Raw genomic sequence first — 26,272 nt, 5'->3', positions numbered from 1 at the left:
TTAGTAACAACAACGAAGAACGAATAACAATAACAGGTTGAAAATGCAGAGGAGAGGGTAAAAAGGTATAGTAAATAGTTTTTAAGCAAATTTCATTCATTCATTTAACCATGGGATCAATGATATCATGATCCATAAGAAAGATTACAAAGTTCCAAAGGGGGTGAAACCAGACACATGGATGACTCAGGGTCCTTCTCAATCCAAATTGAACTAGCCCATGAGCAACATTATCACAACACCGAAGGATAACAAAAATAACATCACAATAGATGAACTCATTCGCCAACAAAGCACAAGCTTCTTAGAAATTAACTCCTCCTGGTGCTTTTTATCGACAATGATCTTCTCATAGAAATAGAGAGGGATGGTGTTATCGTAGTAGGAAACCTATTCCACATGCAATGTTCAAGTTTCCTATGAGGCCGGAGGAGTTTTCAACTAGAAAATCACTAATTGTCTTTGGACAGCCAAAATTAGTTTAGGTCGGTACGAAAGCTAAACTAGGCCAGTTTAAATAGTGCCCCACACGTTTATTGGAGAAACCGACATGGGTCGTTTCAGCAGGGGTGAATCTATAGGGTATGCCAGGTATACATGGCATACCCTGCAGTTCTAGCATGTATAGAGTATATATACATGTATATTTATTTGTAATAAAATAGAAAAATTTGCAAAATAACTAACTGAGGGCGTGTTTGATATGGGCCAAAAGGCTGGCCCTACGCCCCTAGCTGTAGTTGCTCATGGTTGATATCTCTTAGCCCCCTGGGAGCCAGGCCACCACGGTGCACATTTCCTTCTCTCTCCTGCACGCCGGCTAGTGTTGGTGGCTGCGGATCTACCTCCTCTCCTTCTAGATCTGGTACCTCTCCACCGGTTGCTCTTCTTCCTCTCTGTTCTAGGCACCTCGAAAGCTCCGACGACCACCCCATGGTGAAATTGACCCCATTTCCCCATTCTTGCGATGTTAGGGTTCTGTTCGTCCCTAGGGTTTGGATGCGCCTATGGAAATGATGCATGGTTTGGTTATTTTGGATCTATTGTTGTCTATTTTAAGTACATTGAGCTCAATCATGTTGCTGTTTGTGATAAAGCTGTTCGATTTGCACATATCTATGCTTTTGCTCATGTTTTTTTTTCATTTGATATATTGTTACGATCGATGATGACTATCTCTAGGCACTGGAGGCATTTTTTCCTATGTGGTCATGCTATTTTTTGTTGTTGAATGCTCACTCATGCATGTTGAAGCTAGCCAAGGTGTTTACATCTGAGTTATATATGTCAATGTTCATTGCTTTGTAGATGGATCCCTATGAACATCGTCATTTGATGGCGAGACAAGCTGCATCCATGGTTGTGCCCATGCTATCCTTTCTGATGACTAGGCTTAGAAGGCTTAGGGCCAAAGAAGAGCCAATAGTTTACAGTCCTAGGTCTATTGCTGAAAAGCACAGACAAAATACCCCCAAATGATCTGCAACTCCACTAATGTTGAATGCCTAGCTATGCTTCGTATGACCAGAGCCCCTTTTCCATCTATGCAGCCTGTTTAGAGAAAGGGTTCGTGTAAAAGAGACTAGGGGGTGCTTAGTGGAGGAACATGTTGCAATGTTCCTCCATGTTGTTGGGCACAACCAGAGGTTTAGGGTTGTCCATCAGTCCTTCAAGAGATCCATTGAGATTGTTAGTAGGATATTCCACCAAGTCTTGTTTGCTGTTGGTGAGCTTAGGGCAGAAATGATCAAGCCTCCTAGCACCTCCATCCATCCAAAAATAATGGGAAGCCATAGATGGTACTTGTTGGGTTCATAAACCCGGGGTCCCTCATAGACCTGCTTCCCAGCAAAAGCTCGGCCCAGCAAACAACGTTGCGAACGACGCGCAACTCCTAGGCCAGCCCAAAAACCTAACGGTAGGCCAGAAGGATGATCTAGCCTCCGACAGGTAGGCCTAGCCAAAGAAGAGTGGCGCTCACTTCTGACTCTGGCCCGCCACTCCGACTAGAAGGCCTGGCCAAGGAGGAAATGATGCTCGCTTCCATCGCCTCTGACTCTAGCCCTCCTCTTTGACCAGAAGGCCTAGCCCTGAAGTGATGGCATTCGCTTCCGACTCTAGCCTACCTCTCTGACCATAGGGCATGGCCAAGGAGGAACGGTGCTCACTTTCATCGCTTCCAACTCTGACTCGCTTCTCCGATCGGGAGTACATTGAACCTCTGCTTATAGCTCTTCTCTGGTCACAAGGCTGGAGCCGACTGGGGAACAACCAACCAGGGACGCCAGCTCGGTAAAAATCCAGGAAACAGATAGAGCAAGTAAGGCAGGGCACTCTAGTCAAACCGCAATATCAAGGGCCATACCCTATGCACCTGTAGGACAATTCTGACAGGCCATGTTAGAAGGATGCACCACAACCTTCCAGACATGTCAGAACATGAACAATGTTGTGGGCGCCAACATTTATCCAATAGTATGGTAGGCGCTGACATTTGCCATACCAGAAGAAGACGGTGGAACCAACCACATGCATCCAAACACCAACAGTGTTATGGGCGCCGACAAACCGCCTTGTACCCAGCGTGGGCAACAAGACTAGGTAGCACACACACATTCTTTCTCTCACACTCTCTCTTGTAAGGCCATCCCCTTCATCTATAAAAGGAGATGCGCACTCTCCAAAAGAAAATGATTCGACCACTAGGATTCAATCTATTCACAAACGAGTCGAACGACCATCTAACAATTCCAACGAACAACAGACATTCAAACACTTAGCGCACGTCGGAGCTCCCATCGCTCTTGGCCCTTCGGTCCAGAGTTCGACCGGACCTCTGATACCCCCATCTTACTCCCTCTCGTTTGTAACCCCACAACAAACTTTGAGCACCTAGACTCAAGAATAAAGTCTCCGACTGACTCAGACTAGACGTAGGGCACGTTGCCTAAACCAGTATAAACCCTATGTCATTGAGCGCTAGGCCACATCCGATCACAACGTATGGCAAAACTATAAATATTTACATGTTGGTCACTTTCTGTACCGACAGTACCCATTCCTGTAGGTAAATATAATTCATGTTAATGTGCCAATTTAAACAACTAGTGGTAATTAATAGTTGTTATCCCACTTTTAGAACTGCATTGGTGCCATTGATGCACACATGTGTTGGCAAGGGTGCCTAGACACATGCAACAGGCTTTTAAGGGTAGGAAAAGCAATCCCACATAAAATGTTATGGCTGCTGTGGACTTTGATCTAAAGTTCACCTATGTTCTTGCTGGCTGGGAGGGGTCTGCTCATGATGCACTAATACTTGCTGATGTAATTGAGAGGGATGATGGGTTTACTATTCCAAAAGGTAACTAAATTGTGTAATAAATACACATTCACATATGTCCATACACTACCAAGCACATTCACTATAGTCAATGTTTGGTTCACTTATAGGCAAATTCTACCTTGTAGATGCTGGGTATGCATACCACACTGGTTTCCTCCCCCCTTATATGGGGGCCAGGTACCTTTTGTCTAAATATGGGAGCCACAATTACCCTACCAATGCAAAGGAGCTATTCAACCTAAGGCACTCTTTACTTAGGGTGACTGTGGAGAGGGCCTCTGGTGCACTCAAGAACATATTTAGAATGCTTGACAACAAACCCTTCCATACTTACAAGACTCAAGTCAAGGTTGTCTTGGCATGCTGCATTCTCCACAATTGGATACTTGGCTTTAGAAAAGACCAAGTTGTGTCTGCAGAGGATAACTTTGAAGGTTCCCTTCCTAAGGCATATGATACCCAACCTCTAGGAGACATGTTGTCCTAGGATTCTACTGGGATGGCCCATAGGAGGATGGCATTTGTAATGCCATGTGGGCTGGTAGGGGGACCTCTAGAATTTAGTTTGTCATTCAGTTCATGTATAACTTGATTTGGACACCCTGGTATGGAACTCATGTATGGGTACTGCTCATGTAATATTTGATGGACATGTCTAAGATCTGCTTATTAATAATTTCCTTTCTTTTATCTGCTGTTCAAGTATGTTTCCATATGGTGTACTTCATGCTTGGCTGGTAACCTATTTAGGATGGCTTCACTTGGTGCTGCTGGGTCTGCTGGTGCTATTAGGTTTGCATCTGCTGCTGACTTGCTTGGTGGGGTTGCTAGAGGGCCAACAGGAGTTGGGGCTACTGTAGCATGCAGCTGTTGCTGGGGCAGCACCTGCTATAGCAACTGTGGTGGTGTTGCTATAGGTGTTGCACCTGATGTGGTTGATGTGGTGGGTGATGCACCTATGGAAGTGCCTGCCCAGGGGGGTACTGGTGGTGCAAGGCCCCCCATGAGGTGGAATAACAACTCATCTAGGTTTCTCCTTAGGAGGATGGCCCAAATTGTGTCTGATGGGAGTAGTGTTGATAAGTGCTTCAAGGATAAGATGTGAACTCAGTGGCAAAGCTTCTTAAGGAGTATACTGGTGAGGTTGTGAGCCCTACTCATAAGTGTACAACCACTTGAGAAAGTGGAGGCAGAAGTGGGCTAGGGTTTGCAAGTTGAAGGACCTTAGTGGTGCACTATTTGATCTAGACACCCATGCCATTATCCTAGAACCAGAGCACTACCTTGGGCACTGCAAGGTAGACAATGAGTCACTGTTTCTCATCTTCCCTATTTGCTTAACCAAATAAAATGCCTGTAGGACTATCCTAAGGATGTTGAGTTCCTCAACACACCTATCAGATTCTTCACTGAGATGGAGAGCATCTTTGGTGGTGCTATGGCTACTGGTAGGTATGCCATAGGGTCTAGTAAGCATCTTGGTGTCAACCAAGCTAACAGTGTGTCAGCTAAGATAGAGGGCAATGGATTCACCTATGCTGCTGATGTGAAAACCACCACTGAGGTTGGTGAGGGCAGCAAGGCCATTGAGCTGCTCACATCAATAGTTGGGGGAAAGAGGAAGAGTCCCAACTTCATTGAGGATGAGATGCTTATGATGAACAACATGACAGATGCTGTCGATAATGTGGCTAATGCACTTAGGGAGACAGGTCCTGCACATGTGGATCCTGACCTCTATCTTGCAGTCACGGAGATGCATGGCTTCACCACTGAAGCCCTCATTGTTGCCTGCACCTACCTACTAGAAAATAGGCCCTAAGCACAGGCTTTGTGAACATGGCAATCAGCTATAGGGACATTTGGCTGAGGAACTACCTTGACAAGAACTACTATATGTAGTTTTGTCCAACTATGACAACAAGGCAAAGAGGGGGTTGGCTGTTGAGATGTATAGTTCCTCCACCTCCCTCACCCACTCTCTTCTCTTTTGGGTTCCATTTTGGTATAGCTCCTGTGCAGGTAGATGGCTGACCAGCACCTGTCCTTTGGGGTTTGCTTAGTATGAGGGTGGCTAACTATAGATGACCAAGGCTGACTTGGGTACTGCTATTTGTGCCTACTTCTTGTGGGCTAAACTGCTATTTGGACACAACCTTGTTGTATTAATATGCAGCCTCTGTTGGCTGAATGGTTTCCTTACCTATCTTGTGTATTCTGTTGTTGTTGCAGTAAATGAGATGAATTGGGCATGGCCGATGATGCAAGCTTATTAAAACTGATGAGGTGGCTGTATAATTTGATTTTCCATGTCTTCTTGCTGTTTCTCATGGTTGTCATCGAATCCATGCGACACGTCCATTCCCTAGCAACACATGGTAAAGTAACTGTAGTGATGGCTGGGAATGGACGTGCACATGGCTTTCATGGCCTTCATGATTTGGCTGGTGAACATCTGTTAAAGGACCTTACTTGATCTGTGTTTTATTTTGGAAATGCAGCCACTAATGACTGAGTTCAGATTATTGCAGTTAATACCAAAGCTGAGGCCACCTACATGTGGTGGCCTGAACTAACATGCGTTTATTCTTTTGTTTCCTACATTTGTTTCATTTGTTGTATTCCGTGTCAACTTTATTGGCTATGCTTCTTCATGTTCTTGTTGCTGCAATGAAAGGAATAGGATCATGGCCGATGATGTAAAACCATTTACACTTATGAGGTGCCTGTATGCTATTTTTTTTATGTCGTCTTGGTGTTTTTCATGGTGGTCATCGAACCCGTGTGAGATGTCCATTCCCTAGCAACACATGGTCAAGTAACTGTAGTGATGGCTGGGAATGGACGTTCACATGGCTTTCATGGCCTTCATGATGTTCTAGTTCAACCTCTTATTTCGGACTTCGGTTGCTGCTCTCATTGATTTGCTGGTTTTGTCTGTTATTTGATAAATTTATAGGCACCTATGATTTACTTGAGAATGTAGCAGCAAATTGTTAAAAGTTGAGGCCAATACATTTTTTTTGCCGATGATGTCAACTATTTACTTGTACACTTATAGAATCAGTTCATTGGTCGACATTTGATATCTACGATTTAGTTTACCAAAATCGTAGATCTTCAATGTCGCCTCATACACTGTTTCTGATCTGCAAAATATGACTGAGGCACTACCTTTCTTTGCTTGCCTACTAATAGCCATTGATGTGAGTGAAACTAAGATTATGGTAAAATTCATCTAACTTAGCACCACTGAGGCTCTTACAAATATTTACATTGCAGATTAATGGCTCCATGCTATGTGGTTTTTTAGGGTTACAACCCTATAATTTACTTCACTTAGCATGAGTGTTCTCTGCAAGTGCTTGGCTACAAAAATGCTATGTACAAGAAGTACCAAAACTATGAGCAAGCACTGCATCATTACAATGCATCACTGCAAGCAACTACTGTTTCCCAACCGTCTCTTCCTTCTAATTGTTCTGCTATTGCTGTTGCACCATCTGATGATAAGCTTGGAGATTGGAAGAATGTGATGATTCTGGCTCTTTTGATGAGACCGACCATGTCTGGGTAATGCAACTACAATGTCTAGGCCGATGATGACACTAATCCATCTGTGATCTTTGTTCTTTGCATCTCCTGCATGTGCTGCATTCCTCTCTAGAAAACTGTTGAACTGTATCCTCATCCTAAGTGATGGCCGGTAAACTCTCTGCTGTTTTTTTTTTGTTTTTTTAACCTGACTATGATGAATGGGAACAACAATTAGTCGGAGGCCATGTTATTACTAATTTTCTTTATTTCATATTGTTGTAAGCTTTTGTTTGGACGAAATTTGGTTTAACTGAACCTGGCATTATTCAAACCTTGTTCTGCTATTGTATCCCTTCCTCCTGGTGGTTTCTTGGTCCATGACCAGCCTGGCCCGAATCAAACAACATCTCCATCTGGCAGCTGAAGGTAGTTGATGTTGGGCCTGGCTGAAGTGATGGAATCAAATAAAGCCTAGGTTGAGCATGTCTCCACTGCTACAAGAAAATCAAACAGGGGCACTTTGCATTCTGGGCCTGGCTCACGGGCCTAGCCTCCCACGGCACCGAAATCAAACACGCCCTGAGACTCCGCCGTGCGGCGTGAGCCCTTTTCACTTTCGAGGCCCACGACCTCACCCAGTGACACGGCCTATACCAGCTACGGGCCTACGACCACACGACGTCACTTGGAAGGACCCCACACGATGGGACTTTAGGGTAGGAGTCCATCGATCCAATGTCGTAGGGTCTCAGATCACCACTGTCTCCGATCAACGAAGCCGTACACGCGCTCAGGCGAGGCTACGAGGACACGACGTCACTACTAATCATGATTAAGATAGTCAGATTAAAGATCCGCCCGAGCTACTTCGCTTCTGCATATGCTACTGGTTGACTGTGCGTGCGTGACTAACGTGCTAGGCATAGAGCTCGACTGTTCGCTACCGAGGTAATCTCTGCTTTTTGTCTCTTCTCTTTTATGTAAAAACATAACGTCTATTGATATTGCTCGGCAACGGCAATTGTTGATAGGGTATTTTCTACAATGGTTTAGTACTTTAGTGAAAGAAAAATTAAGAATTTGTTAAGAGGCATTTTTAAGTGAATAAAGATAATATAATCGAAACATTCACATCCCTTAGAAAACGATTTAAAAAGTCGGATAAGTAGTATGATAAGTCTCTCGCATACTCTCTTTTATGTTTATATTTCGACTGTTAATATGATGTTTGAACTATTTATATTATAATTTATGTCTTTGAATTTAATACTTATCATGTAATTTAGTGTGTGTATATCAAATTACGTTTAATTTTATAATATTACCGAATTGAGAAATGATTTTACTGAATTATATATAAAAATTTTTGGAGGACTCTGAGTTAAAATCCTGGATCTGCCACTGGGTTTCAGCTGGGCCAGCCTGCCTCTCTTGAGAAACCAACTTGGACTAGTTTTACCTGTATTTAGCTAGGAAGACCTCAAACCGGCCTAGACCAATTTTCGCTGGTTTTTGCTAACTTAGCCCAGTTCCGTCAGAATTTGATCCTTTTTTTTATTGCACATGGTTTTAGTTTCATCTTCGATTCTCTTGATCACATTTTGACTGCCAACACGTATAATACACAATTTTAAGGGACCCTAATTTACTGAGAGATGTTATTTACATGAGGGCTGGGCATCGAGCCGTGCTTTCTTTTGTTGAGTTAGCTGACACATCGCCAAGAAGATGACATGTCATAGATGAACCTACGAAAAATCATTATTCAGTATAGGAGCATCTCCAAGAGTTCTTTCTTATTTTTAAAAAGAACGGCAAAAGCTTTGCTGCGATTTTTATTATACGAAGAAAGAAAAAAAGGCAAAAGTCCGTCCAATTTTTTAAGTGGAAACTGGGCTAAAAAACCTACAACTCAGGAGAGTGCTCCACTCATGCTAGCAACTTTGGTACAACAACTCGACAACTATCACAACTCACACCACTACTTCATCCAACTTAGTCAAAACGACCCAACTAAACAACTCAACTAACAAGGACCGAAGACGAAGACGTCCTGCCGAGCGACACTAATCAGCAAGGATCAACCGCGAAACTGGAAAGCCTAGCCATGCCTCCAAAGAGAAAACGACGCTAGAAGCGCCGACAAGGTAGCCCGCCAAGGAAGGTTTTCACCTACAACATCCAGTACGGTAGGAGGAGAGGTAGGAAGGGACGCATTCAAGAAGGGAACGACATCCGCAGACGCTGTCGTCCACGCTTTCAGCCCCACCTCAAACCACCTCCATACCATCGCCGCCAGAGGCCCAACCCTACCAGGAGGCAAGGTGCGGCGATGGTTTAGCAGCAGCCCCGCCTAGACGCCGCCCCTAGGGACGCCGCACGGGAGAAGCGTCGGAGGAACCCACTGGAGAGTCCGCTCCCACCGCAACCGGCAAAGCCGGCCAGCTCCACCACGAAAACCAACCTGGGGGAGGGGAAAGGCAGATGGCGGGGAGAAGAGGGTCGGGACAAGAAAAAACACCAGTCGCCCAGCCCACTAGTTTCCCCACCCCTGCCGAGCTGGCCCCACAACAACCATGCCGCGCAACACCTCCAGTAGCCTCCGTGCTAAACAGTCGCCGTCACGCCCACTCCCCAGCCCTCCGTGGATCTAGGTCAGACCACGTCACTGGCATCGAGCAAGGAAGATGCAGGATGCCGCAAAGGGAGCGCCAAGCACCAAGCACCCGCAGCCCCAGCCACCGGCGCCGTTCCCAGCGCCCAGGCTGAAGCCGCCGCTGCTGGCGCATGGGCTCCCCACCGGATCCGGCGAAGAAGAGCCGGATCTAGCCAGCAGGCCACCGGATCCGGCCCTAAGCCGCTGGATCGAGAGGGGAGGAGGCCGGCGCCGGACCTTTTGGAGCTGGGCGTCGATGACTCGACGGAGGTCGCCTGCACCGGATGGGGAGGCAGATCCGGCCGTGGGGAGGTGGATCCGCCCACCCCGGCGCTGGCAGCGTCGCCCGCCAGCTTCTCCACGACTTTGCCGAAATCCACCGCAGGAACTCCATGTGAGGGAGGGAGGGAGGAAGAGGACCTGGCCGCCACCTTCCTTGTCGTCGGCCGGACCTCCGGCGTCGGGCTCCGGTGGTAGCCAGGCCGAGGAGGCGTGCGGAAGGACCATGCGGCGGCGGCGCTGGGGGTGCCGCTCGAGTCGTCCTCAGGGAGAGCGACGCGGGGGCTTGCGGTCTCTCTTCCAAGAGTTCTTTCTAAAGCTTACTCTTTAAAGCATCATTTAAAGAGCCATTTACATAAAAATTGCTCTCCGTATCTTTTCACTCTCCAATATTTTTTCGATATCTTGTGTGCACTCTAGATCGTCATTCTCGTTTCTGTCTTTGGCTAACAAGAAATCAGATTAGAAGACGGCTATATTTGGATAACAAATAAAGAAGTTGTTGGAGTTTTTTTCATTAAAATCTCCATTCCAGTAATTATGAAGGACATAGAGAGTACCTTGGAGTTGCTTGAAGCGACGAAAATAGTCCACAATCAAAACAAAACCACAGGCAATGTAAGCCACATGCTAGATTGCAATCTTCAATCTGTACCTTACTGGCTACTGCATGAATAGAAATACAGAATAGACAGAGCAAAGCAGTTTTGAGTTTTGAATATATTGAAATGCAGTGAAGTCTCAATTCTAATTTGAATCTATTGAATTGAAGAGTGCAGACGTGTTTAACATATAGACCAAGTATCAGTATGTGGCAATCAGGGAGGGATGAACCCTTACTGTAGGAGATCAGCGCTCGCACAGAAATTGCAAACCGGCAGTAGTCGAACTAGTGCAAGCAAATCCAATCGGACCAGCAGCACTCAGGTCACGTGGCGTGGTCGGCTGCTGCTCTGCTTTTCTCTTCTCTGCTGCCGTGGGATTTGGCTCTGAAACCCACGCGGCCACGCCTGGCAGGCATCCCCTACTCGTCCTCCCCGGCCGGCGATGTCGTCTTCGTCTTCCGGGCTGGCCAAGGGCAAGTCCTCAATCGGATCCGCATCCGGATCTGCCAAATTCGAGGTAGGTCTCCCTCCCTTCCTCCTCCTCCCTTAGCTTGTTGTAGGCTGCCTGCGCCCCTGTCCAAATCAAACCAAACCAGCGGCATGTTTGTTGCGAGTTATTCGCTCGTATCTAGCTTCTAGTCCATGGTTTCAACAATATTTTTCTCTTACCCTAAATCAGCCCGCGGTATTTTTTTCATGGTTTATAAACCAGTTCAGCCGAAACTAACATGCTGCAGATCAGATCCTGTAGTCTCCTCCTCCTCCTCTTCCTCGTATGGCAATTTAGTCGCTCAGATTGCTCGATTCTCAGCCAAGCTCTAAATCGGAGGGTGTACTGACTGTCCCATGACGATGCAGGCCAAAGGGAAATTCTCCTCCTCCTCTTCCCCAGCGGCGGCAGCAGCAGCTACCAAGCGTGGAACCACCACCACCACCAGCAGCAGCAGCAGAGGGAGAGGGAAGGCCGACAAGAAGGTCTACTCCTTGCCCGGCCAGAAGTTCGATCCTCCGGAGGAGAGGGAGCCTCTCAGGATTTTCTACGAGTCACTGTCCAAGCAGATCCCCTCCAGTGAGATGGCTGAATTCTGGTATTCATATGCATTCTCCTTTCTCCCCTAGTCCCCTCCCACACACAATCTCAGCTCTCAACAGCCACCACTGCACTCCACTTACTATCCCATCAGTGTTGTTCTACTCACGCAATATTTAGTAATTTTTATGCTGCAAAGGAATACCTTTCTTGAATTGAACTGACATGCTAACATTATAGGCAGTGTTTGAGCTCCATCAGTACCATACACTGAGTCTGATGAGTTCCAATACCTGCAAACTTCTAGGAGGAGGAGGTAATTTTCGTTGAAAATTACTGCCTACTATTAGGGGGCACTCCTATACATTGACTCTTGACAGTCTGACATTACCATTTACAACAAGATAGATATGATATCCATACAGAAATTATATGTCACACAAGTTGAGGCATCAGGATGAATTGATGATCAAGGAAGGAAAAAAAATGAGCGGGTGGGTGACGGATTGTTTGCTTGTAAATTGCAGTACTGGCTAATATCAGTAACTTCACGTGTTTCTCCTATCTTCGCTCCATCCCTTTGCATTCACCCTTAATTCCTTCTGTTTGGTGGCTGCATGTACAATCTGCATTCCTGCTCTATATCCAAACTTAAGATTGAATTTCAGGCTTCAGCAAGATGGGAAATAAATACATGTTTGAAGTGTTGTCGTGCAGATACTAATAGATAGACTATGAGCACTTACATTGTGTTAATGGCCTCGCATTGAAAAAAAACTACATATAAACAGGTTGATGGAGCATGGTCTGTTGTCTCCAGAGAGAGCAAAGAAAGCATATGAAAGGAAGCAAAAGCGGCAGCAGCAAGTGAGAATGGGTACCCCAATCAAGTCCTCTGCAGTGAGAAAAGATAAACCTGAAAGTTCGAAGAAACCAAGCATTATGGATTCCAAGGCAAAGAGGAGAGTTGATTACAGTGACGATGACAATGACTTCATTGTGAAAATGAAGAGATCCAAGGGATGACATTTTAGTATTTCCTTCACATTCACAGTGAGGGAGGTGGATACATTTCCTTTACTTGTAACTTTTTATATCACAAGTATAGATACCAAAAAGACATTCTTTAGGAAGGTCAAATAAATGTATATGTCCCCGGATGGGAGCTCAAGGCAGATATAGACTAGGGTCCTAATTACGCCCTGCAACTGTACCTGCATGCATCTTGAATAGATATATAAAGGTTTGCAAGTTTGTGCTGTTGAATTGAATTGGAGTAGTATGTATGTGCGGAATTCAATTTGTCTACAACAAACACGTACTAGTGCAGAAAACTATACTATGCCATATGAAGTGAAGAACCAAAGTGCGCTAGAGCACTCACAACATCAGCATATAGAATCCATAACACTATTCTCATATATACTGTAGTAAATATATAGTAACCTACTAGTAGTAATAATTAATTTCAAGCATCTCCAATATAATATAATGGCCCGGCCTGAAATTAAAAAACGAACGAAGAAGAGAAGAAAAACAAGGGTCTGGCCGGGGACATGCATGGTTACATGGGTGGATCAGCAAATGAAATGAAATAAACACAGTACACAGGCCAGCCAGCTGAGCTAGCTGCTTTTGTTAGTATGTATGTATATGTAGTAAGTACAAAACAGCGAAATGCATGCATGGTTTGTTTGGTTATATATATATATATATAGATAGATAGATAGATAGAGAGAGAGAGAGAGAGAGAGAGAGAGAAAAGAGAGTAGAGAATGAATTGGGGAATGGATGGATGGAGCCAGATAAAATGAGTCCGTGTAGTGCCGCCCGCAGGCCTGCAGGGATGGATGGATGGATCAAATCGATCAATTGACGCGATGCACGACGGTAGAGGAGGAGGAGGTGCCATTGCAGGTGGAATTGGCCTGCTTGCCACTGCGGCTGGTGCCATTGGTGACTTCTCCGCCGGTGCTGGTGTGGAGATGATGCGTGTTGCACTTGTCCTTCCTGAACCTCATCTTGGCCTTTGCGTGGTCGATCTCCCAGATGTACTCCTGCATGAGCACGTTACCGAAGATACAGGGTCCTCCTCCCCACGGCAGCTTCCTGAAGGCCAGGCACGCCACCCCGGCCTCCACCTCCGGCATCACCACGCTCTTGGCTTCCGGCTCCAGCCTCGCGCCGCCGGTCATCTCCACCGTGAACCTGGGTATCGTCACGTTGTGCGCCGGGTCCACGCCGTCGCCGGTGAAGGTCCACCTGTAGCAGTACTCGAAGCCTTCCATATTCACCCGCGGCAGGTGGGCCAGGTGCCTGTCCAGCGCCGCCGTCACCGGCTCGTACGCCTCCGGCACCAGCGACGTCACCGACGTGCTCGTGTCCAGGATGACGCCGGCGCCGAGCTTCTTCTCGGTGTTCCACACGTCATCCGGGATGTCCAGCCGCTCCTCGCCCACGAAGATGCTCGTCACCCGGGGCCCGTACGCGGGCTTCACGTCCACGTTGTAAAGGACCTCCGTCTCCATGGTGCCCGGCCCCATCACGGCCGGGTTGGGACCGAAGGTGAGGTAGCTGGAGGCGTCGCGGGAGCTGTTGGCGCTGAGGAGGCAGAAGGAGAAGCGGCCCCCGAAGCGCAAGACGGCGTGGATGGCGAACGATATATGGCCGTTCCCCAGCGAGAGAACGCCGTCGTGGGCGTCCACGCTGCCGCCGGCCTCCAGGACGGAGCAGCCCAGGATGAGGCCGGGAAGCTTGGCCATCCGCCCGTCGGACACGGTCACCGTCGCCTTCTCCTTGCCGTAGATGCCGATCGTCACCGTGCCGTCCTGCATCTTTTGGTAGTAGCTGCACGACTCCGCCTTGCTGGGGCTCTGGCACGTGTTGTAGGGCAGGTCCGCGCACTCCTGCTCCGAGCACCGGATCCTGCGCCACGACGACGACTTGGCCGGCCGGTACCAGTTCTTGCTCGCCTCCTTCTTCGCCAACGCCGCCGCCGCGCCATCATCCCCGCCCACCGACATCGTCTGCGACTGCGACTGCCGCCCGTAGTGCTTGCCCTTGCGTCGCCGCAGCCGGCAGTTGATCCACGTCAGGTCGTTGGCGGTGTCCAGCACCAGGTTGTACGGCAGCGCCGGCGTGCCGAAGCGCACCGACACCAGGTACATGCCCACGTGCGCGATGTTGAGCGCGCTCCGCATCGGCAGCTCGAACATGGACGTGGCGGACATCACCTCTGGCAGCTTGGACGACTCCTTCGCCTGCCGCCTCCGGCTGCCGTTCCGGTCGCTGCCCATCATCGTGATTAGCTGCTCGTGCCGGAACAGATCCTTGGCCGCCATGGCGCGGAAATAGTCGCGCCGCTCCTCCGCGTCCTCGGGCGGAGCAGGCGGCGGGGAGACACTGAAATGCGTGCAGCTGCCCTCCTCCATGACGCCGCCGTCGTCCATCTCGATCTCGGCCAAGGCAACCATCTGCAGGCAGAGGAGGCCATGGAGGAGGAGGAGGAGAAGGACGGAGACCACCGAGCGGCCCGGCATGATCGATCGATCGATCTCGCTACTAGCTATTAGGAGTAATAATAACTACCTAGCCAGCCAGCCAGCCGGATCGCTTGCTGCTAACTGTAATATAAACTAGAGATCGCTAGCCGCTAAGATAGGATTTGCTGGTGTGCAGGGTTTGTAACTGATCCAGGTGCCATTGCTGCTTCCATGCATGGTTGATAGGCTAGCAGCTCTTCATTCTCTGCCTTCGCGTCATCAAGACAGGCCTATGGCTATGTGAGGACGCCATTGTTTTGGCCCTCCGCATTCCTTCCTGTGGTGTGGACCTACTTGCTTAGTTTGTGGCCACCAGCACTTTTCGAGGGACGACCTGCTGCATCTCTCTCAGTCCCTATAATAAGAAAACCAACATAGTGTAGTTCATGACAAGTAGACATGTATGTATGACATGCACCGTACGTGTCTAAGTATATATATATATATAGAGAGTAAAATGCATTGGTGGTCCTCAAACTTGTTCTGTGATCTCATTCCGATCTGTAAACTCGCGGTGTTCATTTAGGTCCTCAAACTTGTCTAGCTCTGTCATCCTGGTCCTTAAACTTGTAAATAGTTGTTTAGATCCTCAAACTTAATCAATTGTGTCATTCATGTTCCTAATCTCGTAAAACATCTATTTAGATGCTTAATCTATGTTCGGGTCTTATAACCAGCCCAAACAGGTCTAGATCCATGCTCGTAGGCTGATGTGTCATGCTCAATTGCTCACATCAGTGGGCCCCCATGTTAGCTCCATCTCCCTCCTCTTTCCTCCCCCATCTCCCTCAACTCCATATCCACTATCCTCCCCTCTCTCTTCTCTCATGAGCTCATGGTTTAGGAGCAGCATGGCTTAGGAGGCACGACGGGGGGGTCTAGAGGTGACATAGTCGGGGTCGGCATGACCATAGCGGCGCTCTAACAACAAAGGCTCGCAACACTCGCCTGACCATGGCGATTTGGCGATGCTCGGCCATAGGGGCTCACCCGTCCAGGATGGAGACTGGCCATGGTGGCACGCCTGGACAGGGGGGCTTGGCACAACCAAGCATGAGGGCCTAGGGCGGCACAACCGCCACGAGTGTATAACTCAAGGCCTTGAGAGAGGAGATAGGAGAGAGGGGAGTTTCGAGAGGTGGGGGGAGAGGAAGGAGGGACATGGATCTAATAAGATGTAGGCCTCATATGTCGGCATGCCACCTTAGTATACTTGCACAGGTGTAGACTTGTTTGGACTAGGACCTAATAGAGATAATGGACCTAAACGGGCGATTTGCGAGTTTAGAAACCAGGATGACATAATCGAACAAGTTTTAGGACCAAAATAAGTTGTTTGTAGGTTTAGATACTAGGATGACACAACAGAAAAAGTTTAAAGATCTAAATGCGCGCTTTGCGAGTTTAGGGACCGAGACACAGAACAAGTTTAAGGACCTAAATGCGCGATTTGCAAGTTTAGGGACTAGGATGACAAAGTCGAACAAGTTTGAGCCATAATTATATTCTTATAGAGTTAGAGTAAAATACCTCAGGCTTTGCCATCTATCACATCTATAAGCTTGGTTGGTTTATCTTTAGTTGAAACCGATGGGTGTCTAAGTGCTCCCTAAAACATGTCTAGAGGCAATGAAAGTCACCCCTTGGCTACAACCTTTGTTAATTTGTCAGCATCAGAATTATCTGCTCTTGGAATGTTTCGAGTAGTAGTAACTCTAAGGAAATACGACTCCATCTTTTGTACTGAGTGAAGATACTTAGCCAATCTTGGTTCTCTCACCTGGTACTTTTTTTCAATGTATCCCGAAACGACTTGGAAGTCTATTCTAATAAGTGCCCTGTGTGATGATAGTGCTCTCGATTTGCGAAGCCCTGGCACTATGGCTTCATATTTAGTTTTATTGTTCGTACATGGGAACTCTAGTCTGGATGAACACCGAAGCTAAGAACTTAAAGGTGACATAAAGATTGCCTCTACACTAGCCCTTGCATCTCCCCAGGCTTTGTCAATATGTAGGGTCAAAATAGGTTCGTGAGAGTGTAAGTGTTGTTCTAGGCCTAGGCCTTCGAACACCGGTTGCCGCTCAAGCGAAATCAAACACGAAAGGTGATGGAAACAAGACTTGTGCGAAACATGGATCATGATTCTATTGAACTTGTTTCTCCCCCTTTTACACTCTCTACGGAGGGGCTATTTATACACGCCTAGGAGCTTTTCACTTGACAAGAATACCCTTACAACCACCCCGTATTCGAGGGGCGCCGACCGGCTTCGCCTCTTGTCGCCCTCCCAACCGACCATGTGGGTCCTAGGTAGGCAGGAGCTGTCGGCCACGTGAAGATGGCTAGCTCACCAAAGACGGAACCTAAAACAAAGAACTGGCGAAACATTACCACCTATTCGCCTAAGCGAATAGTTTATTCTTGGCTATGTGCCCCAGGCCTCACCAGGTCGGCCTAGCACGCCCCTTCTCGCAGTAGCGAAAAGGTGCTAATCGGACCGCGGTTGGCGCCCCCTTCATTTCACCTCGCTGAAATGGTCAGTGAAGACACGATCCCCTTCTCTTCCCACCTCGCCGTCCCCAACATTTCACTCAAGCGAAAAGATGGGTGCGACGGCGGGCCAGCACCGCCAGACTTTAGTGTCCCTTGTTTCACCTTTGTGAGATTCCATTCACACTAACCCTACGTGGCTGGATCGGCGAAATGAACCCCATAGGGTGCCCATAAGTGGGGCTTGCCCTCAACATCAGCCCCTCGGCATCCCGCGAAGGGGTCCCTAGTCTTCTCGTGGATGCCTCATTCTATCTTGCTGGTAACACATCGTGGGGCTCATACGCCGTCCCGGGCGAAGGGTGGAGGTCTTAGGCGTGTGATGTGACTATGCTGATCAACTTTTGTATTTATTGATATGTTAATTAATTATTTTTTAGCCTTTTCTGTTATTTCGGTTATCGTGCCTCGGCTACTGTTTCTCGAAAAATGAATCGTCGCGACAGTTGAGCGAACCATCATGTTAGTTCCTAGGGGCGCGTGCTGCATTGCCTATATAAGACCCGCCCTGGGTTCGGAGAGCCGTGCGCATTCCTCCATCCTTTGTTTGCCGCTCAGGGAAAGGGGCTTTCGCCTTTGTGCTATTTGCTTCTTCAAGTGTGCTAGCTTGTTGATTGTTCTCGCCGGGACTCTAGTCTTCGTCATTCTTCTTCGCAGGTTTGTTTTCGCTCTGAGTTGCTCATTTTAGTTTCGTATTCCATTTCGTTACTGTTTACTATTTTATTATTGTGCGCTTTTTGCTTCTTACTATTTTTGCTTTTGCTCTATTTTTCGTATGTATTTCGCTTGGATAGATGTCAAGTGAGTCATCGTCTGGCGACAATTCACCCAGCGAGAGCTCATCTGACGGTTCTAGCTCAGAGTCCCGCACTCATTCACGAAGCGGGTCTAAAAGGGTGGTATCCCGCATGTCGAATACACAAGACGTCGAAATGGCATCAGAACATCCGGGTCCTTCCCGCCTTGATGCTGGCAAAGAAACTGATGTTGATGTTGAGATTGTGGAGGAGGGCGAAGATGGCGAGACCGCAGGCCCGGTACCCGCCGTTGTCAAGGGCAAAATAGATCTTGAACCTGCCACTTATCGCATCGGCCGTTCTAGCGTGACGGAGGCAGTTATTGATGAATATGTTGAGAAAGGGCTTTTGAAGGCCTCGCTACACAGCTTGTGCCACGCTCCTGGCCGCGAGGAGGTGCCCCAACTGGAGCCTTATGAGGCGGTTGTATTTCATGATTTCTTTGGAGCAAGGCTGCGATTCCCTTGCGAGGATTTTGTTGGCGAGGTCTTGCAATGCTTCAATCTGCAGATCCATCATTTGACCCCCAATGCTTTTGTGCGGATGAGTGTTTTTGCTATGGCGCTTAAGATGACAGGGTGTGCTCTAAGTGTGAACTTATTCGCTCGCTATTACGAGACGCACTTTCACAAAAAGACGATCAAGGACAAGCAGAGTAAGATGGAGATGGTGGCCCATTATGGGTCTTATAATTTTGTTCCCAAGAAGACAAAGGGGACTATGCAGATTGTGCCTGCCTATGGGAACAAATGGCCAAGTTGGAGTAACTATTGGTTTTACCATCGGGTTTGTTCTGACAAGGACGTGACTGAGGCGTTGGTGAATGATCTGCCAAAAGCTCATGTGCTGGTCTTTGAGATGACACCAATGAAGGGTTTTGCCTTGGTAAAATCCTAGTGGATGGACCACATGATGCGGAGGCCGCCGACGCCTTCGCCCTGACCGCACATCGGTAGATTAGCCGAGACCTGGTGGAAGAGTGGTTGGCTTGCGATAGCCCTCCACTAAGCAGTGAAGCTCGCTTTTTTGATTTTGAAAGGAGGGGCGGATACGTGTTTCCATGTCTTCATGTTGGGCCATCCGATGCTTTTTCAACATACTTTAGCTTTGTGAATTTTATAGAACACAAGGCCGAAGAGATTGTTGGTTTTTACGATGATCGTTAGCACAAATTTAAATGTCAGGCCTTGCTTGGAAAGAGGAGGCTGAATCGGGTTTTAGATTCCATGGGCCATGGTTATGCTAATCGAAGTGGCCCTTCGACTAGCCTTCCAATTGAAAGCATCTAGGCCCCTAGTTGGGTTTTGGTGATTAATGACAATACGTGATTACTATGACTAACGTGTGTTTTGTAGAGGCAATTAAGTTAGGTCATGGTAATGGAGATCGATTGGGCTATCATTGTGGTCATGCCCCGACGATAGAAATCGTTTCGGTTTTCAAAGGATGGACGACAAGGTTAAGGATGGACTAGTTATAAGTGTCGATTAGAGTGGAAGAGACACTTAGAGTAGTTTAGGAGTTTGTTTTTCCTTTGGCCGTACTATTAAGGGGGGTATGGATGGGTAGCTTGACCTAGGTGAGTCTAGTGAGTTAGGTGTGGTGCACACTTGCTAATTCTAGCACTAGGTAGCTCCTAAGAAACCCTTAGATCCATTGGAGCAAACTTCATTCACATATGATCGAGAGTTGGAAGTGAATAGAGGGTCAAATACTGACCGGACGTTGGCTCCGAGGTGACCGGACGCTGGCACAGAGTCCGGTCAGTTCATTTGATCAAGGTGAAATTGTCTGGTGCGACCGGACGCTGAGAGGTGAAGTGACCGGACGCTGAGTCACAGCGTCCGGTCGACTCCAGTAAGGTTCCAGAGAGGGAAAATCATGACCGGACGCATCTGGTCAGTGTTGACCGGACACTGTCCAGCGCCCGGTCACATCTTAAACACTAGAGTTCGGGGATAACTGACCGGAGCGTCCGGTCACCCCACAGAGGCACATAACGGTTTGTTTTTCAGCCATGGTTATAAATACTTCCTCCATTCATGTGTGGGGGCACTTTTTCTCATTCCAACAGCTGAGAAACATCTTTGAGAGTGCCAAGAAGAGCAAGGTCCTAGTGAGGTGATTGAGATTTGAGAATCCCAAAGAGAACCCTCATTAGTGAAAGCAAGAGTAGCAAAGTGTGCATCCACTCTTCTCATTAGGCTTGTCGTGGTCAAGTGAGAGTTTGTGCTTGTTACTCTTGGTGATCGCCATCACCTCGACGGCTTGGTGGTGATTGGTAGCTTGGTGATCATCCAACGGAGCTTGTGGATGACCCAACTCAAGTTGTGAGTGGTTGTGGGTGATTCACCATGACGGAGTGTCAAAGAATTAACTCGTAGAGAGCACTTGATCCTTGTATGGATTAAGGGGGAGCTACACCCTTGCGTGGGTGCTCCAACAAGGACTAGTGGGGAGTGGCGACTCTCTGATACCTCGGCAAAATATCGCCGTGTTCCTCCTTCTCTCTTTACTTTGAGCATTTACTTTGAGCAATTCATTTCTTGTCATTTACATTCATAGAATTGCCATGCTAGAGTAGGATTAGAACCTAGGTTGCTAAACTTTTGTGTGATAGATCAGTAGAAATACTTTCTAGGCACAAGGGGTTAATTGGGCTAACCTTAGGACTTAATTATTATAAAGAAATTTAGAATTAGTCCAATTCACCCCCCCCTCTTGGGCATCTTGATCCTTTCAATTGGTATCAGAGCCTCATGCTCATATTTTTAGGCTTAACCGCCTAGAGAAAGATGTCTCACGGGATGGACCTCCTCCTATCTTTGAGGGGAATGATTTTCTATATTGGAAAATCCACATGGAAGCGTATCTAGAAGCTCTAGATGTTGGAATGCTTAGAGCTGCCTCACAAGGCTTCCCAAAACCTTAGGATGCTACACACCTACAAGGCGATGAGGTGAATTAAAAAAAATGGAATGCAAAGACTTGAAACACCATCTTTAGAGGCCTTTGCAAAGATGTGTTCAACCGGGTAAGGAACCACAAACTCCATGAGGGAACAAAGAATGAGCGTGAGGAATGCTATCATCTTATCATGAAAAAGCTTAACTCTTTTGAGATGCTTCCCAAAGAATGTGTTAATGAAATATACTCACGCTTGAATGTTCTTGTAGAGGAAGTCAATGGGCTTGGACTCACTTAAATACAACCATCCGATGTTGTAAGAAAGATCTTGAGTGTCCTCCTCATTGACAAATATGGGCATATTATGATCGTGCTTCATCAAGGTGATCTTTTCACCGCTACACCGACACAAATCTTGGGAAAGATCAATGATCATGAGATGTACATGCACATCACACCTCAAGATGGCTCATCCTCTAACAAGAAGAAAGATAAGAACTTGGCATTCAAGGCTAGCCAAGAGAAGGGCAAAGCAAGACTTAAATATGAGAGCTCAAAAGATGATGAAGTTGATGATGCAAGCCTTTCTCTCATGGTGAAAAGAACCACCAAGATGCTAAAGAAGCTCAACAAGAGTGGCATCAAGTTCGATGACAAGAAGAAGAAGTTCTTCACAAGTTCTAGAAGGAAGCCAATCTCAGAGATGGATTGCTACAATTGTTGAGAACTTGGTCATTTAGCACATCAATGCACAAAGCCCAAGAAAGACAAGTACAAGAATAAGTACAAGGGCAAGAAAGATGACTCAAGCAATGAAGAAGAAGATGAGAAGAAAAAAACAAGCCATACAAGAAGAGAGATGGCAAGAAGAAGGACTTCCATAAGAAGAAAAAAGTGGAAATGCATACATCATCGGTGATTGGCTCACGGACATTGATTCATCAAGTTGCTTATCTGATGATGATAGTGATAATGAGAAGGTGGCCGCCACTGTGATTGACTTTTCATCATCTTCACCGCCACCACCACCATCATCCTCTACACACCTATGCCTTATGGCCAAGGGTGATCGCAAGGTATCAAATGATGATAGTAGTGGTGATGAACATGCTAGCAATAATGATAGCGATAGTTATGATGAAGAATATGAATCACCTTCTTATGATGATCTTGTTAAATTGCTAAATCAATACACTAAGATCATTAGAAAGAGTAGAGCTAAAAATGAAAAACTAAAAGCTAATAATGATTCTCTTTTAGTTAAATGTGATGTAGCCGAAAAGGCTAGTGTTGAGCTTAGAGAAGCAAATGATGCTATATCATCCAAACTCAAGGAGCTCAAATCTTCTAAGAAAGAGCTTAAAGATAAACATGATAAACTTGAGAGGATACACAATGAGCTCATCATGAGCCACAACAAGCTAAAAGAAGAATATACCACTCTTAAGATTAATCATGATAATCTTGTCATTGCTCAAGAATTTCTATCCAATGAGCCACATGATCCTACTAACAATGTTGTTAAGATTGATATAGCTACATCATGTGATGATTTGATCATTGAGAGCATTAAGCAAAGTTCTAGTAGCAAGGGCAAGCAAGTGGTTAAGGCCGATGATTATGATGAGTTTGTTAAGCTCAAGAATGACAATGAAAAGCTCAAGAAAGATCTTTAAGAGATCAAAAGCTACAACACTATTGTGCTAGAAACTCTTGATCATGATAGTGATTTGACTCTTGAGAATGAGAAGCTCAAAGAAGAGAACAAGAAGCTCAAGGAAGAGAAAAATAATGATGCTCTCAAGGAAGAGAACAAGAAGCTCAAGTTGGAGAAAGAGCATCTCAAGATTGGATTGAGCAAGTTCATAAGAGGCAAGCATCTTCAAAGTGAGCTACTAATGAACACCGTCGTGAAGATGGATAGAAGTGGCATTGGGTACTTGGCAAACCAAGAGAAGAAGGCTCAAGCTCAACAACAACACAAGTCAAAGTCAAAGCCAAAGAGATATTTTGAGTGTAGACAAGAAGGCCACTTTACCCATGAGTGCCAAACTCCACCACCACAACCCTTGCCCAAGCATGCTAGACCTTTTGCCTTCAATGCTCATTACATGCTTAGAAAGGATTCTAGTAGAAAGACGAAAGTCATGTTCTTAGGGCCTCCAAACAAGAATAGGGCTAAAAAATTTGGGTTGCAAAGTCACTTGTTGAGAAGGTGAAGGGCCCTCAACAAGTTTAGGTTCCTAAAGCTTATTCTCTTGTGTGTAGGTGAACTACAAGACCGGTGGAAGTCATTGGGTTATTGATAGTGGTTGCACACAACATATGACCGGTGATCCTCGTATGTTCACCTCACTAGATGAAAAGGTAGATGGACAAGAAAGAATCATATTTAGAGATAATTCATAGGACAAGGTTAAAGGATTGGGCAAAGTGGCAATATCAAATGATCATTCTATCTCAAATATGCTATATGTTGCTTCATTGAGCTTCAACTTGCTATCCGTTGGACAATTGTGTGATCTTGGCTTTCAATGCTTGTTTACCGAGAAAAAAATTATTGTATCTAAAAAGGATGATGATCAAGTGATACTCAAAGGATTTAGATACAATAACCTATATCTAGTGGATTTCACCTCCAAAGATGCTAACTTGAAGACATGCCTATTCACCAAAACAACACTTGGGTGGCTATGGCATAGAAGACTTGCTCATGTTGGGATGAGCTCACTCAAGAAGCTAATGAAGAATGATTTGGTGAGAGGGTTGAAGGATGTGAAGTTTGAGAAGGACAAGCTTTGTAGTGCATGTCAAGCCGACAAGCAAGTTGCAAATACTCATCCAACAAAAGCTTTCATGTCAACCACAAGAGTGCTAGAACTCCTTCACATGGACTTATTTGGACCAACAACATACAAGAGTTTGAGAGGAAATCTTTATTGTCTTATGATTATTGATGACTATTCAAGTTACACATAGGTATTCTTTCTTCATGACAAATCCAAAGTTGCATCTTGCTTCAAGAAGTTTGCCAAGAGAGCACAAAATGAATTTAAAGTGAAGCTCAAGAAGATTAGAAGTGATAATGGGAAGGAATTTGATAGCACAAATATAGAAGCCTATTGTGATGAAGTTGGGATCAAGCATGAGGTCTTCGCAACATATACTCCTCAACAAAATGGTGTAGTTGAGAGAAAGAACCGAACATTGATAACTCTTGTAAGAACAATGATAGATGAGTACAACACCCCGAAGCTCTATGGGCGGAAGCTATCAACACCGCATGCTATGCATCAAACCTCCTATTCCTTCAAAAGTTTCTTGGCAAGACACCTTATGAGTTGCTTAATGGGAAGAAGCCAGACGTCTCCTTCTTTAGGGTGTTTGGTTGCAAATGCTACATCTACAAGAAGCGGCAATACCTAGGAAAGTTTCAAAGAAGTTGTGATATTGGTTTTCTTGTTAGTTACTCATCAAAGTCCAAAGCATATAGAGTATTTAATCATGCCACCGACTTGGTTGAAGAAACATATGATGTGGAATTTGATGAATTTAACGGCTCCCAAGGAGCACATGAGAATCTTGATGATGTAGGTGATGAACCATTGAGGGAGGCTATGAAGAACATTCTGATTGGAGACATCAAGCCTAAAGATGATGAAGATGATGTATAAGTAATTGATCCACCTTCTTCATCAAATGTGCCACAAGATGGTAATAAAGATGGGAGAGTAGAAAATGAAGACACTCATGTCTCCCATGATCAAATGGTGGTATAAGCATAAGATGTTGATGCTCCACAACCTCCTCCTCAAGTGGTCAATAGAAGAAACACACCTCTACTACAAGATCATCCATAAGATCTCATCATAGGGAGTCCATCAAAGGGCGTAATGACTCGCTCACAAAAACTTGCTTCATTTATTGCATATCACTCTTTTGTCTCTTGCTTTGAGCCTACTAAGGTAGAAGAAGCTCTTCAAGATCTGGATTTGATAAATGTCATGCATGAAGAGTTGAACAACTTCACTCGCAATGAAGTTTGGACTCTTGAAGAGCGGCCAAAAGGTGCAAGAGTCATTGGAATAAAGTGGGTGTTCCGTAACAAGCAAGATGATCAAGGCGTAGTTGTGAGGAACAAGGCAAGACTAGTTGCAAAGGGGTTCTCTCAAGTTGAAGGTTTGGATTTTGGAGAGACATTTGCACCGGTTGCAAGACTAGAAGTCATTTGTATCCTCCTTGCATATGCATCACATCATGACATGAAACTATATCAAGTGGATATGAAAAGTGCATTTTAAATGGCTTTATTAATGAACTAGTCTATGTTGATCAACCTCCTAGGTTTGAAGACCCTAGATATCCTAATCATGTTTATAGGTTGTCTAAGGCGTTATATGGGCTTAAGCAAGCCCCAAGAGCTTGGTATGAGTGCCTTCGGGACTTCCTCATTGAGAAGGGCTTCACCATTGGGAAGGTCGACACCATACTATTCACCAAGAAGCTTGATGGGCACATCTTCATTTGTCAAGTGTATGTTGATGATATCATCTTTGGATCATCAAATGAAGATTCTTGCAAAGAGTTTGGTGAATTGATGTCGAAAGAGTTCGAGATGTCAATGATTGGAGAGCTTACATTCTTTTTTGGTTTTCAAGTCAAGCAAATGAGAGAATGGATTTTTATTTCTCAAGAGAAATATATAAATGATCTTCTCAAGAGATTCAAGATGGATGAATGTAAGCCAATCAAGACATCGATGCCAACAAATGGACATCTCGACCTAGATGAGGGAGGTAACACGGATGATCAAACTCTCTACCGCTCTATGATTGGTAGTTTGTTATATTTAACCGCATCTAGGCCCGACATCATGTTTAGTGTGTGTATGTGTGCTAGATTTTAAGCTAATCCTAAGGAAACTCATTTGATTGCCGTTAAAAGAATCCTTAGGTATCTTAAGCACACACCAAGCATTGGCCTTTAGTATCCCAAAGGAGCTATATTTGAATTAGTTGGC

The 26,272-nt window shown here is 45.9% G+C and overlaps 2 protein-coding genes across 2 annotated transcripts; one reads left to right on the top strand and one right to left on the bottom strand.

Annotated features, from left to right (window-relative positions):
• Positions 1-10,689: 10,689 nt before the first annotated feature.
• Positions 10,690-12,719, top strand: LOC136513414 (uncharacterized). The gene is made up of 3 exons (XM_066507421.1): positions 10,690-10,940; positions 11,282-11,511; positions 12,245-12,719. Exons 1-3 carry the CDS (start codon positions 10,866-10,868, stop codon positions 12,477-12,479), a joined length of 540 nt encoding a protein of 179 aa, XP_066363518.1. The 5' UTR covers positions 10,690-10,865; the 3' UTR covers positions 12,480-12,719.
• Positions 12,720-12,965: 246 nt separating this feature from the next.
• LOC136513413 (aspartic proteinase NANA, chloroplast-like) lies at positions 12,966-15,229 on the bottom strand. Its single transcript, XM_066507420.1, has one exon. It carries the CDS (start codon positions 14,990-14,992, stop codon positions 13,322-13,324), a length of 1,671 nt encoding a protein of 556 aa, XP_066363517.1. The 5' UTR covers positions 14,993-15,229; the 3' UTR covers positions 12,966-13,321.
• Between the last annotated feature and the right edge of the window lie 11,043 nt (positions 15,230-26,272).

The sequence above is a fragment of the Miscanthus floridulus genome, chromosome 16 (genome assembly GCF_019320115.1).
Source record: "Miscanthus floridulus cultivar M001 chromosome 16, ASM1932011v1, whole genome shotgun sequence".
NCBI classification, from domain to species: domain Eukaryota; kingdom Viridiplantae; phylum Streptophyta; class Magnoliopsida; order Poales; family Poaceae; genus Miscanthus; species Miscanthus floridulus.
Note: the sequence above shows the minus strand (reverse complement) of the source record. Positions and strands in the feature narration are given on the sequence as shown.

What these genes read in the sequence shown, in the direction of transcription:
- LOC136513414 (XM_066507421.1), top strand. Translation starts at nt 10,866, where the DNA reads ATGTCGTCTTCGTCTTCCGGGCTGGCCAAGGGCAAGTCCTCAATCGGA. An exon ending in CCGGATCTGCCAAATTCGAG is followed by an intron (nt 10,941 to 11,281) that starts GTAGGTCTCCCT and finishes ATGACGATGCAG; the next exon opens with GCCAAAGGGAAATTCTCCTC. An exon ending in AGTGAGATGGCTGAATTCTG is followed by an intron (nt 11,512 to 12,244) that starts GTATTCATATGC and finishes ACATATAAACAG; the next exon opens with GTTGATGGAGCATGGTCTGT.
- LOC136513413 (XM_066507420.1), bottom strand. Translation starts at nt 14,992, where the DNA reads ATGCCGGGCCGCTCGGTGGTCTCCGTCCTTCTCCTCCTCCTCCTCCAT.